The 13855-nt window shown below is 39.1% G+C and overlaps 1 protein-coding gene across 10 annotated transcripts in view; it reads left to right on the forward strand.

Moving 5' to 3' along the window:
* Window positions 1–13855, forward strand: part of cadpsb (Ca2+-dependent activator protein for secretion b) — a 286320-nt gene that overhangs the window by 197481 nt on the left and 74984 nt on the right. For all 10 annotated transcript variants that reach the window (XM_061923570.1, XM_061923568.1, XM_061923571.1 and 7 more), the window contains exons 12-16: window positions 501–637; window positions 712–899; window positions 6665–6766; window positions 6843–6906; window positions 13135–13258. In XM_061923570.1, the coding sequence (XP_061779554.1) occupies window positions 501–637; window positions 712–899; window positions 6665–6766; window positions 6843–6906; window positions 13135–13258 (615 nt within the window). The remainder of the gene's footprint in view (window positions 1–500; window positions 638–711; window positions 900–6664; window positions 6767–6842; window positions 6907–13134; window positions 13259–13855) is intronic.

The raw sequence follows: 13855 nt of genomic DNA on the forward strand, positions 1-13855 counted from the left end.
GTTTATGTTGTGGCCTGAATTAGAGCACAAGGAATGCATCCGGGTTTAAAACAATAATCATTCATGTTCATTGCAGTTTTCAGACAATCAGATGTTGGTAAAAAGGAGATAGATGGAAAAACTGTCCTTTCATCATGTTTTGTGCAGCAAAGGAAATCATCTATTGTTGGCATTGAGAGGAAGAGAGATTTTTTTTACACCACAAACATGCACATAGTCATAATAATAATGACAACGTGCACATACAACGAAAGCGCCTGTAGCTTATTTTAGCTTAGCTCTCCCAACAATACGTCAGATCTCTTTACGCTGTCTGACACAATGCAAGTTGACAATGTAAGCTGTGTATAATTTGCCCTTAGAAGAAGCCCCCCCCCTCACCAACAACAAACGCTATCAAATATTCCCTGATGTTTCTGTGTTGTGACAAAGACTTGGCGTGCGGCAGACTGACGTTCTCTCCTTTGAACCTTCTCCTCCTTGTGCTGTTGGCTGGCTAGATGCTGACAGAGCTCAGAAACATGGCATGGATGAGTTTATCTCCGCTAACCCCTGTAGCTTTGACCACGCCTCACTTTTTGAGATGGTTCAGCGGCTCACGTTGGATCACAGGCTCAGCGACACCTTCTGCTGTTTGGTGAGCTCCACGCCGCGTTTCATTTCCTCGGTGCCTTTGCGGGATGCCGACTGTTTGGTTTGTGCACCACGCAGGGATGGTTCAGCCCGGGCCAGGTGTTCGTTCTGGACGAGTACTGTGCCAGGAACGGCGTTCGGGGTTGCCACAGACATCTGTGTTACCTGGGAGATCTGCTGGAGAGGGCGGAGAGTGGCGCCATTATCGATCCCACTCTTCTACACTACAGCTTTGCTTTTTGTGCCTCCCACGTGCACGGGAACAGGTGTGCATGAAGCCCTTTTTTTTAAATGTTACACTGCTTTAAAGCTGCACAACATGCTACAAAGTAATGTATGTGTTTAGAGTAGACAGGGGAAAACATAATTTTATGTTTTTATCCATCAACTGTTTGTTTCTTATTTTTATGTTATTTGATTTTGAATGTTGTACTTTCTATTGTGTTTAGAGGACTGTAAAGGTTTAGTCAGGCAACACGGAAACGCTTCTCATGCTATTCATACTCAGAGATAGGGATGTCCGATAATGGCTTTTTGCCGATATCCGATATTCCGATATTGTCCAACTTTTTAATTACCGATACCGATATCAACCGATATATACAGTCGTGGAATTAACACATTATTACGCCTAATTTGGACAACCAGGTATGGTGAAGATAAGGTACTTTTTAAAAAAATTAATAAAATAAAATAAGATAAATAAATTAAAAACATTTTCTTGAATAAAAAAGAAAGTAAAACAATATAAAAACAGTTACATAGAAACTAGTAATTAATGAAAATGAGTAAAATTAACTGTTAAAGGTTAGTACTATTAGTGGACCAATCATGTGTGCTTACGGACTGTATCCCTTGCAGACTGTATTGATATATATTGATATATAATGTAGGAACCAGAATATTAATAACAGAAAGAAACAACCCTTTTGTGTGAATGAGTGTGAATGAGTGTAAATGGGGGAGGGAGGTTGTAAGTGTATCTTGTGTTTTTTATGTTGATTTAATTAAAAACAAACAAACAAAAAAAAACACCGATAATAAAAAAAACGATACCGATAATTTCCGACATTACATTTTAACGCATTTAACATCTCTACTCAGAGAGCATAATACGGTCCCCAAAAGTAGATTTTCTGGAGTTTTCGCTCACCTAAAACTTCCCCTCTCACTGTAACCAAAAATCAAAAGTTCTCCTTTAAACACAAATGCATTTAGCTTAGCAGGTCTAAATGGTCCCTAGTGTGTGAATGTGAGTGTGAATTGTTGTCTGTCTATCTGTGTTGGCCCTGCGATGAGGTGGCGACTTGTCCAGGGTGTACCCCGCCTTCCGCCCGATTGTAGCTGAGATAGGCTCCAGCGCCCCCCCGCGACCCCAAAAGGGAATACGCGGTAGAAATAGATGGATGGATGGGATGGAGGTTTAAAAATATTTTCTGAAGTTTCTGCACCTCCCTAAAGTTTTCCGCATCTACTGGGAAGGTCCGCCTTAGTCCTTTGACTGGTATTGATCTAAATATACAGTACCTACTATAGGTAAGAATCTTTGGGCACCTCACGATTCAGGGGTTACGATTCAATTAAAAATGGATTATTGATGCATCTTTAATTTATGTATATTGTTGCAATTTGACATATTTTTTCATTTCACTAAATAAGTGTTTATCTCTTGCAACTTTAAAAAACAGTGCATTTGTAAAAAGACAGTTAAAATAATTCCCATTACATTTATTGAATTAATGGAAATGTGTGCAAAACTGGAACATAAGTGCCCTATAAAAAAGGTGCTGGTCGGATCTCTCGGTGAGGTGGCTCGTTGCAGTCAGACAAATTTCAGAACTGTCTGCATTACTTTATTTAAATAAATAAATGGATAATCGATTATTGACATTTGCTAATTAATTTTATAATCATCCATGTCTGAATTGCGATGCATCTAAAAATCAAATATTTACCCCACCTCTAGTACCTACTGTACGTGCCTGCCAATGTATGATAATTAGGGATGTGCTGATCAAAAGCGTTAATGAATGGTCAATGCTGATCAATGTTTTCAATGCCAATCACAAAACCCGATGCCCTCTGACTACTTTTTTTATTTTTGTCTGACAGTGGACTGCGTATGTTCATACGCAGTGTGGAGACGCTCCACTAAATTAATAATCATCACTTTTATTGTGGCAAACTAAGTACATTTCTTACAGGTACTATTATCACCGGAGGACTGGAGGCCAAGGCTAAACAAGTTACACGCCGAGTAAATACAAGCAGGAGCCGACATGCTAATAGCTAAGCTAATCACCAAGCCAGCATGAAACAACAAAATAAATAAGTGCTTAGCAAAGTTGATGAAGTGGCGACTTGTCCAGGGTGTACCCAGCCTTCCGCCCGATTGTAGCTGAGATAGGCTCCAGCGCCCCCCGCGAACCCGAAGGAAATAAGCGGTAGAAAATGGATGGATGGATAGAAAAGTTTAAGAAGTCTAGATGGAAACCCGTTATTAACAGTACATTCACAGGTTGATGAATAAAAGTTAGAGAGAAGATAAAATAACAATGTACACGTATGGGGACGGCCGATAAATCCACAAATCGCTAGTGTATGCTAGGGTAGGGTCAGTATATGATTGGTACTGTAATGATTAGATCGATATTTCTATTTTCACAACACTTGTTTTGTTGTTAATGTTTAGAAATTCAAGGAATAATTATCTAGACACAGAAGGACTTTGAGGGTGAAAACCAAATAATTTAAAAAAGTAGTAGTTTTTCCAACATGTGTATGTAATAAAAAAGAATAAGGAACTATTTTAGAGAATAGAATAGAATTGAATGAACTTTATTGTCATTATATTTGCATATAACGAGATTAAGGACTCCAATTTAAGGTGCGGTAGTGGGAACAAATATGGGATAAAAATAAGTAAAGACAAAACTAAGAATTGAAATAAATAGACTACTATCCAATAAAAATAATAAGCAATCCTGTACAATATACAAAATACTGTACAACAGAACAAGACAAGAGTACCGGAGTGATAACAATCAGTGTCGGATGTATTGCACTCGAAGGGTAATATTGCACAGTAGGGTATTAAACATTTTGGAAACGCTTCAAGAATTTGCGTGTCATTTAAATGTTGTGTTGATTTTGTTAGACTGTCAACACTCGCAATAAATACCGTATTTTTCGGAGCATAAGTCGCTCCGGAGTATAAGTCGCACCGGCCGAAAATGCATAATAAAGAAGGGAAAAAACATATATAAGTCGCACTGGAGTATAAGTCGCATTTTTGGGGGAAATGTATTTGATAAAACCCAACACCAAGAATAGACATTTGAAAGGCAATTTAAAATAAATAAAGAATAGTGAACAACAGGCTGAATAAGTGTACGTTATATGAGGCATAAATAACCAACTGGTATGTTAACGTAACATATTATGGTAAGAGTCATTCAAATAACTATAACATATAGAACATGCTATACGTTTACCAAACAATCTGTCACTCCTAATCGCTAAATCCCATTCTCTTACGTGAATGAGCTAAATAATATTATTTGATATTTTACGGTAATGTGTTAATAATTTCACACATAAGTCGCTCCTGAGTATAAGTCGCATTGAAAAAAACTGCGACTTATAGTCCGAAAAATACGGTACATTAAAACACTTTGGTTAATACATATGTGATCAGTATTGGCATTGGCCAATTTCATTCATGGATGATTAGTATCGGCAGTATAAAACATCCCTAATGACTATAGGCTATATACTGAACACCCTTAATTACTATACTGCATATACTGAATATCGCTTATTACTATACTGTGTATACTGAACACCCTTAAGTACTATACTGTATATACTGAACACCCTTAATGACTATACTGTATATACTGAACACCCTTAATGACTATACTGTATATACTGAACATCTTTAATGACTATACTGTATATTCTGAACAACCTTAATGACTATACTGTATATACTGAAAATTCTTAATGACTATACTGTATATACTGAACACCCTTAATGACTATACTGTATATACTGAACACCCTTAATGACTATACTGTATATACTGAACATCTTTAATGACTATACTGTATATTCTGAACAACCTTAATGACTATACTGTATATACTGAAAATTCTTAATGACTATACTGTATATACTGAACACCCTTAATGACTATACTGTATATACTGAACACCCTTAATGACTATACTGTATATACTGAACATCTTTAATGACTATACTGTATATTCTGAACACCCTTAATGACTATACTGTATATACTGAACATCTTTAATGACTATACTGTATATTCTGAACAACCTTAATGACTATACTGTATATACTGAAAATTCTTAATGACTATACTGTATATACTGAACACCCTTAATGACTATACTGTATATACTGAACACCCTTAATTACTATACTGTATATACTGAACATCTTTAATGACTATACTGTATATTCTGAACAACCTTAATGACTATACTGTATATACTGAACACCCTTAATGACTATACTGTATATACTGAACACCCTTAATGACTATACTGTATATACTGAACACCCTTAATGACTATACTGTATATACTGAACATCTTTAATGACTATACTGTATATTCTGAACACCCTTAATGACTATACTGTATATACTGAACACCCTTAATTACTATACTGTATATACTGAACATCTTTAATGACTATACTGTATATTCTGAACAACCTTAATGACTATACTGTATATACTGAAAATTCTCAATGACTATACTGTATATACTGAACACCCTTAATGACTATACTGTATATACTGAACACCCTTAATTACTATACTGTATATACTGAACATCTTTAATGACTATACTGTATATTCTGAACAACCTTAATGACTATACTGTATATACTGAAAATTCTTAATGACTATACTGTATATACTGAACACCCTTAATGACTATACTGTATATACTGAACATCTTTAATGACTATACTGTATATTCTGAACACCCTTAATGACTATACTGTATATACTGAACACCCTTAATGACTATACTGTATATACTGAACATCTTTAATGACTATACTGTATATTCTGAACAACCTTAATGACTATACTGTATATACTGAAAATTCTTAATGACTATACTGTATATACTGAACACCCTTAATGACTATACTGTATATACTGAACATCTTTAATGACTATACTGTATATTCTGAACAACCTTAATGACTATACTGTATTTACTGAACATCCTTAATGACTATACTGATATCCCTCATTACTATACAGTATTAACTGAACATCCTTAATGACTATTGTGTGAGCTTCCTTCGCTGTGACGCTGAGAACTGTAGTGATTTCCTCTCCTACAAATATTGACACATTTAAATGGAAATAAAAAATAATATACTTATTATGTACAGTATATATTGTTCTAAAAACAGCCACAAGAGTATTGTAGTTAAATACATGTCGCTACTTAATGCCAGTTTTAAAAGTGCCATGTTAAACATCACAGTCCTATAAACACAATTTCTGTCTTTGATTTAACTTTTTGTTGTTAACATTTGCATATCTCCACATTTCTTGTTGTTTTCCTTTGTGTTATTTTCTTTCTTGTGTTCTCTGTTGTCGTAGTCTCTTACCGTCCTTATTATTCATCCTTCATGCGTCCATTAAAGTCAGAGAGGGCCACAATTACTGGGGGCCGCTGGCCTACGAGGCCCTAAGGAGCCCTAAGAGCTCCCAAAGGCCAAATGCTGACACTGGCTCTAAACGAGCGCACCTCATATTCAAGTTTAGAAAGAGAAAGGATTCCAAAGTCTGTCAAGATGCCATCAGGTGAGACACAGTCATGTTTTTCTTTGCTTGCAAGTGACATGAACTCAAAAAGCTCTCATTGGGGAGGAGAAGGAAGTTGTCAGCTATACAACACTTGTGTGTGTGTGTGTTCGAGCGTGTGCGTGTACGTATGCGTTGCTATTTAACGTGTATTTGTGTGACCCTCCCAGGCCGGACGGGCTCAGCACCGTCAAAGTGGACGAGAAGGAGCGTTTTGAAGACATCAAGGAGCGTTTACGTGTGATATTGGAAAACCAGATTGTAAATTTCAGGTGATGCACATTCTTTTTTTAAATAAATAATGTCCTGTGTGTATTCAAACCTCTCTCTCCTCATCCTCCAATGCAGATATTGTTTCCCCTTTGGGCGTCCTGAAGGTGCACTCAAGGCCACTTTATCTTTGCTGGAAAGGGTTTGTAATTATTTCAGACACACATTTATAAAAATATACTCTCACTCGCCACACGGGTGTAACAGTAGGAATTCTGCACAGTCCATTCTTGTACAAGCTGGGTTCAACCCGGGTTCCACAAATCTCCCTTGATTGAGATTTATTTGAGCAGTGCTAGCCCATGAGATAAAAGCCACAGGCTGTCAACTAATCACTCAGCACAGCTCTTTAGGCACTGGAAAGTGAGGTTTATGTGCACTATCAATATGATGCCTTTTGTTGACTTAGATACTAAGATCCAAGTACCACGTGCAATCCAATCCAATCCACTTTATTTATTTAGCACATTTAAACAACAAAAATGTTTCCAAAGTGCTGCACAACAATATTACAAATAATATTAAAAACAATATTAAAACATTATTAAAAAACAATAATCAAATATTATCCTTAGCTCCACCACTGAATAAAAACAAAAAATAAATAAATATAAAACCAATATAAAAACAATAGAAATAAAAATTTATAAAAAAAACACAGAGGACAACAGAGGACAGAGGACCACACAACTCACGTCAATCAATCAATCAATCAATCTTTATTTATATAGCCCTAAATCACAAGTGTCTCAAAGGGCTGCACAAGCCACAACGACATCCTCGGTACAAAGCCCACATACGGGCAAGGAAAAACTCACCCCAGTGGGACGTCGATGTGAATGACTATGAGAAACCTTGGAGAGGACCGCATATGTGGGTAACCCCCCCCCTCTAGGGGAGACCGAAAGCAATGGATGTCGAGTGGGTCTGACATAATATTGTGAGAGTCCAGTCCATAGTGGATCCAACATAATAGTAAGAGTCCAGTCCATAGTGGGGCCAGCAGGACACCATCCCGAGCGGAGACGGGTCAGCAGCGTAGAGATGTTCCCAGCCGATGCACAGGCGAGCGGTCCACCCCGGGTCCCGACTCTGGACAGCCAGCACTTCATCCATGGCCACCGGACCTGTGCCCCCCCCCCCTCAAGGAAAAGGGGAGCAGAGGAGAAAAGAAAAGAAACGGCAGATCAACTGGTCTAACAGGGGGGCTATTTAAAGGCTAGAGTATACAAATGAGTTTTAAGATGGGACTTAAATGCTTCTACTGAGGTAGCATCTCTAATTGTTACCGGGAGGGCATTCCATAGTACTGGAGCCCGAATAGAAAACGCTCTATAGCCCGCAGACTTTTTTTGGGCTCTGGGAATCACTAATAAGCCGGAGTTCTTTGAACGCAGATTTCTTGCCGGGACATATGGTACAATGCAATCGACGAGATAGGACGGAGCTAGACCGTGTAGTATTTTATACGTACGTAGTAAAACCTTAAAGTCACATCTTAAGTGCACAGGAAGCCAGTGCAGGTGAGCCAGTATAGGCGTAATATGATCAAACTTTCTTGTTCTTGTCAAAAGTCTAGCAGCCGCATTTTGTACCAACTGTAATTTTTTACAGTTGGTACGTAACGAACGCATGAATAATGATCTCAGCGTCGCTAGTGGATAAAATAGAACGAATTTTAGCGATATTACGGAGATGAAAGAAGGCCGTTTTAGTAACACTCTTAATGTGTGATTCAAAGGAGAGAGTTGGGTCGAAGATAATACCCAGATTCTTTACTGATTCGCCTTGTGTAATTGTTTGGTTGTCAAATGTTAAGGTGGTATTATTAAATAAATGTCGGTGTTTAGCAGGACCGATAATCAGCATTTCCGTTTTCTTGGCGTTGAGTTGCAAGAAGTTAGCGGACATCCATTGTTTAATTTCATTAAGACACGCCTCCAGCTGACTACAATCCGACGTGTTGGTCAGCTTTAGGGGCATGTAGAGTTGGGTGTCATCAGCATAGCAATGAAAGCTAACACCGTATTTGCGTATGATGTCGCCTAGCGGCAGCATGTAATTACTAAAGAGTGCAGGGCCAAGAACCGAACCCTGAGGAACTCCGCACGTTACCTTAACATAGTCCGAGGTCACATTATTATGGGAGACGCATTGCATCCTGTCAGTAAGATAAGAGTTAAACCACGACAAAGCTAAGTCTGACATACCAATACGTGTTTTGATACGCTCTAATAAAATATTATGATCGACGGTATCGAAAGCAGCGCTAAGATCAAGAAGCAGCAACATAGATGACGCATCAGAATCCATCGTTAGCAGTAGATCATTAGTCATTTTTGCGAGGGCTGTCTCCGTAGAGTGATTTAGTGTTAAAAGCCAAAGAATAAAAGTGGGTCTTAGGACGAGACTTAAAACACTCCACTGTGGGAGCAGTTTGAACATGGAGGGGCAGAGTGTTCCAGAGCTTAGGGCCGACCACAGAGAAGGCCCTGTCTCCCCTGGATTTTAGTCTGGTCTTGGGCACCACGAGCTGGAGCTGGCTCTCGGACCTCAGAGCGCGCGTAGGAGTGTAAATTTGGATGAGGTCCGAGATATACTGAGGTGCCAGTCCATGTAAAGCTTTAAAAACAAACAGCAAGGATTTAAAATCAATTCTAAAATGAACAGGGAGCCAGTGCAAACTCTGAAGAATTGGGGTTGTATGCTCGCGTTTCCTGGCCCCTGTTAAAAGTCGTGCTGCCGCGTTCTGGACTAACTGCAACCGGGAGAGAGCTTTTTGGCTAATGCCAGCATAAAGTGCATTGCAGTAGTCCAGGCGACTTGAAATAAAAGCATGCACGACTTGTTCAAAAAGGTTAAAAGATAAAAAGAGACGAAGACGATAAAAACACGATTTTAAAATGCCATTGACTTGTTTGTCAAGTTTAAAATCGCTGTCTATAGTGACGCCAAGGCTGGTGAATTTGGTACTAAGACTGCATTTGCAATTAAAAAGTGGCTCAGATTGTCGTATTTAAATGAGAATTTTGCATGTACTCTCATTCACTGCATAATTCATGGTATCCTGCTCCTCCATGTCGGAGAGTCTTTAATTCAGACCAAAAAGGTAAACAAAAGGTGATGGGGCAGAAACGCATACCATATAACATAGCCAATAAACGGGAACCTCAAAGGTCGGCAGGGGAAAAGGCCAGGGCACACTGAGCAAAGGAAAAGTCCACAGCATATATCTTCTCCACCTCAGGGAGCAAAGAAAAATACACAGAGGTTAGGTGTATAATAGCAAGGGTGGAAAAAAATGTACCTGGACTTGGAGATCAAGCAAACGCATGCGACGGGAAGGAACAGGAGACAATAACCAGCAAGGCACAGCTGTCTGTGCCAAGCTTATATAGTCCATGGACTGATTAGCTGTAGGTGTGCCTCAAGGGACGCGAACTGAAAAAAAAAGGCACAACAGGGAAAATACAGGCACAAAATAAAAGGGAAGGCAGGAGAACAATAAAACACAACAAAAAGGTCCTTTTAATTTCACTAAAAGCGACAAATAACAAAAGGAGATGATCCGGCCTGGAAAGGACTGGATCATAAAAGCCTGCAAACTCATGCTGGGCGTTGAGGATGAAACAAACAACGATGTCACTGAAGCCAGTTACACGAAAAAAAAGTACAAATAAAAAAAGTAAAAAACAAATGGAGACCACAAGGGAAAAACGTGAGGACTGAGCAGTCAAATACAAAACTAACAAAGTTTTTAAAAAAAAGCACAGGAATATAGTCAATGAGCTGGAGGAACTGGAAGCAAGCCGAACAGGTGTGGAGTCACAAGTAGGGACTACGAGGAATGATGCCGCACCAAACAGGCGCGTGAGGGGAGACTAAATAGGTGGAGGCAAATTGGCACCAGCTGTGCTTGTCACTCCCGCCTTCCCTTGGGTACCATGGCAACCGAAACAGAAAATGGCACAGTGGAGAGACTACGCTAGCAGGAGGCACCAAAACACAAGACATGCAACAGCGCTAAAGAAAACGCAAAATAGAGCTCCCAAAACGGTGATGAGTGTTGCATGTATGTAGTGCTGTATTATATACTAGCATTTTCTCCTCCCGGTATTGTGAACGTTTTGATGATCAGCATATATTTTTATATTTATGAGGACGGAGGCGACTTGTCCAGGGTGTACCCCGCCTTCCGCCCGATTGTAGCTGAGATAGGCTCCAGCGACCCCAAAGGGAATAAGCTGTAGAAAATGGATGGATGGATGGATGGAGACGCAAAATGGATTGAATGCCTTATTCTGCATACTTAAAAGACACAATCCACTTTGTAGATCAGCTTTGCGTGTGCTCTGGCTCTGTCGTTTGCACATGTTTTATTACGTGCAAACCTTCAGTAAATCAGGCCCGAAATCTATTTATCTTTGTAGTTTGCAAGCCTGCACCATTGGCCACTTTATGGCATAATTACCAGAGGTGTGGACTCGAGTCACATGACTTGGACTCGAGTCAGACTCGAGTCATGAATTTGATGACTTTAGACTCGACTTGACAAAATGTAAAAAGACTTGCAACTCGACTTAGACTTTAACATCAATGACTTGTGACTTCACTTGGACTTGAGCCTTTTGAATTGACATGACTTGACATGACTTGCTACTTTCCCCAAAACCCAAAGATGAAAAAGTTATTCGGGAGCACTCCGTATTTTTCATTGTGTACTTGTCTATCAGCGTTGCGTGTGTCAGCTGGTGTGGTCTCAGTACAACAGCCAATCAAATTAGATCTACTTTGTTTTCATCACACAGCATTCATCCAATCAAATTGCAGGACAACCAACGAAGAAGACATGTCCAAACCACACGCCAGTGAACAAAAAATGATACCTAAAATAATTTCGTTTGGGTATAAAAATTACGAGGTGGTCAACACAAAACGGTTTGCAGTATGCAACACATGCGGTTCGAAAATTACTGATGGAGAGGCAACAACTTCCAACTTCGTCCGGCATTTGAAGTTGCACAAAGAACGGTTAGTTTTGAATGAAAGATAACGTTTATTGGCTAAGTAACGTGACTTTTATTTGCTGTGTAGTTAAATCAGTGAGGCTGTAAACTCACTGCTAACGTTATAACGTTATTGCAAACACGGGAATCTGTTGCAGTTCACTACCTTATTCATACTTTTTGTTCAGGGATTTTTTCAAGCAGGGTTACGTTAGTCAATATATCACACGTAACGTTAGACGGCGGTCAGCAGCACCGCGTATTTTAGCCACCTAAAAAAAGACAAAAATAGTCAAATAAAGGTCAGTTAAAATGTATACTATATTATGAATATGTGTACCGTTTTAGCTAGCTTTCTGACATACTGTTGGTTGTTTACCTCAGTGGTCCCCAACCACCGGGCCGCGGCCCGGTACTGGTCCGTGGATCGATTGGTATCGGGCCGCACAAGAAATAATTTATTTTTTTTCTTTTTTTAATTAAATCAACATAAAAAACACAAGATACACTTACAAGTAGTGCACCAACCCAAAACAACTCTCTCCCCCCTTTTGTTCTGGGCATTGAACATGAAGACTCTTCCTTCACTGTTCCGAGTGGCCATGAGAGTCTTGGCAGTGCCTGCCTCCAGTGCTCCAGTGGAGCGAGTTTTCAGCCATGGTGGCATCATACTACGCCCCCATCGTGCACAAATGACTGACTACTCTTGGCTAATTTGGTCTTTTGCAGATGCAATGCAGCATAGGGCCCTGACATATAAAAAGTACAACTTTTTTGTTATGTTCACGTATATGTCATGTTTTTTCAATGTTAACACTTTTGTACAAATAAGTACATTTGCACTTTATTTTTCAATGTGTTTGTTCTGTAAAGGAATGAGTTAATGTTTAAAATGACTGGTTAATAGTGCTATTATAAAGTGCAATGTCATCACAATTTTCTTTCCTGCAATTTAAAATGCACTTGTTTTAATAAATAAATACAGCGTTTGAAAAGCATACACAATCTGTGTTAATATATTAGTCTGTGGTTAAAAGGACTTGAAAGGACTCGAAACTCAAAATGCAGGACTTAGGACTTGACTTGAGACTTTCCAGTCTTGACTTTGGACTTGACTCGGGGCTTGCCTGTCTTGACTCGGGACTTGACTCGGACTTGAGGGCAAAGACTTGAGACTTACTTGTGACTTGCAAAACAATGACTTGGTCCCACCTCTGATAATTACTGCACCAGCTACAAGCACAATGATACACAATATTGTTCAATACCTACAGTCAGTTTTGTCAATCATGTGTACAGTATTAGGTCTCTAAAGTGGGTCCTGAACATGACAAGATGTTTTTCTTGAAATGTGACCCGCTCAGGTCCTGATGAAGGACATTGTGACCCCAGTCCCACCAGAAGAAGTTAAAGGAGTCATCCGTAAATGTTTGGAGCAGGCTGCTAACCTCAACTACCAACGGATTAAAGAGTATGCTAAGATCGAAGGTAATCAAAACACCTACTCACTAAATAAATAAACACATCCATAACTACTACCTCCTGCCTGCCATAAATGCTCCAATTACTGCCTCTGTTTGATATCTTCCATAGTCGCGGGTTTCATGGTGTACAAAAAGGTGGGGCTGTATGCAATTTTCTGATTTTTTAAATGAACTCTGCAACATGTCATAAATGGTCAGCATCCAGCAGATGTATCTACTCTGCATGCACATGTTGGTAACGCTACCCTTCTGATGGTTTACAATCAACTCATCAACCACTATTAAAAATGATAATGATAATTAGGGGCGTCCCGATAAGATATTGATAACCGATATCATAGAAAAACAAATGTGGATGATATGTGCTTGTATGTAAAATGTGTGATACAGTGTAATGTCAGATACAAGTAGTCCTGCAGCATACACAAGATTGGTATTTTATTCTCTCTTAGTCAAGTCATTTACAAAAGGTAAACACGGCAGGCTATAGGCTACTAGGAGTTAGCAGCCACACAACAGCTAAGCACACAAGCTAGACATTTGTAATAAGTGTCATATTTCTGTATAAAACAACACATTTGTCAATATAAACATGTATCAA

Source organism: Nerophis lumbriciformis, linkage group LG28, assembly GCF_033978685.3.
Source record: "Nerophis lumbriciformis linkage group LG28, RoL_Nlum_v2.1, whole genome shotgun sequence".
Lineage (NCBI taxonomy): Eukaryota > Metazoa > Chordata > Actinopteri > Syngnathiformes > Syngnathidae > Nerophis > Nerophis lumbriciformis.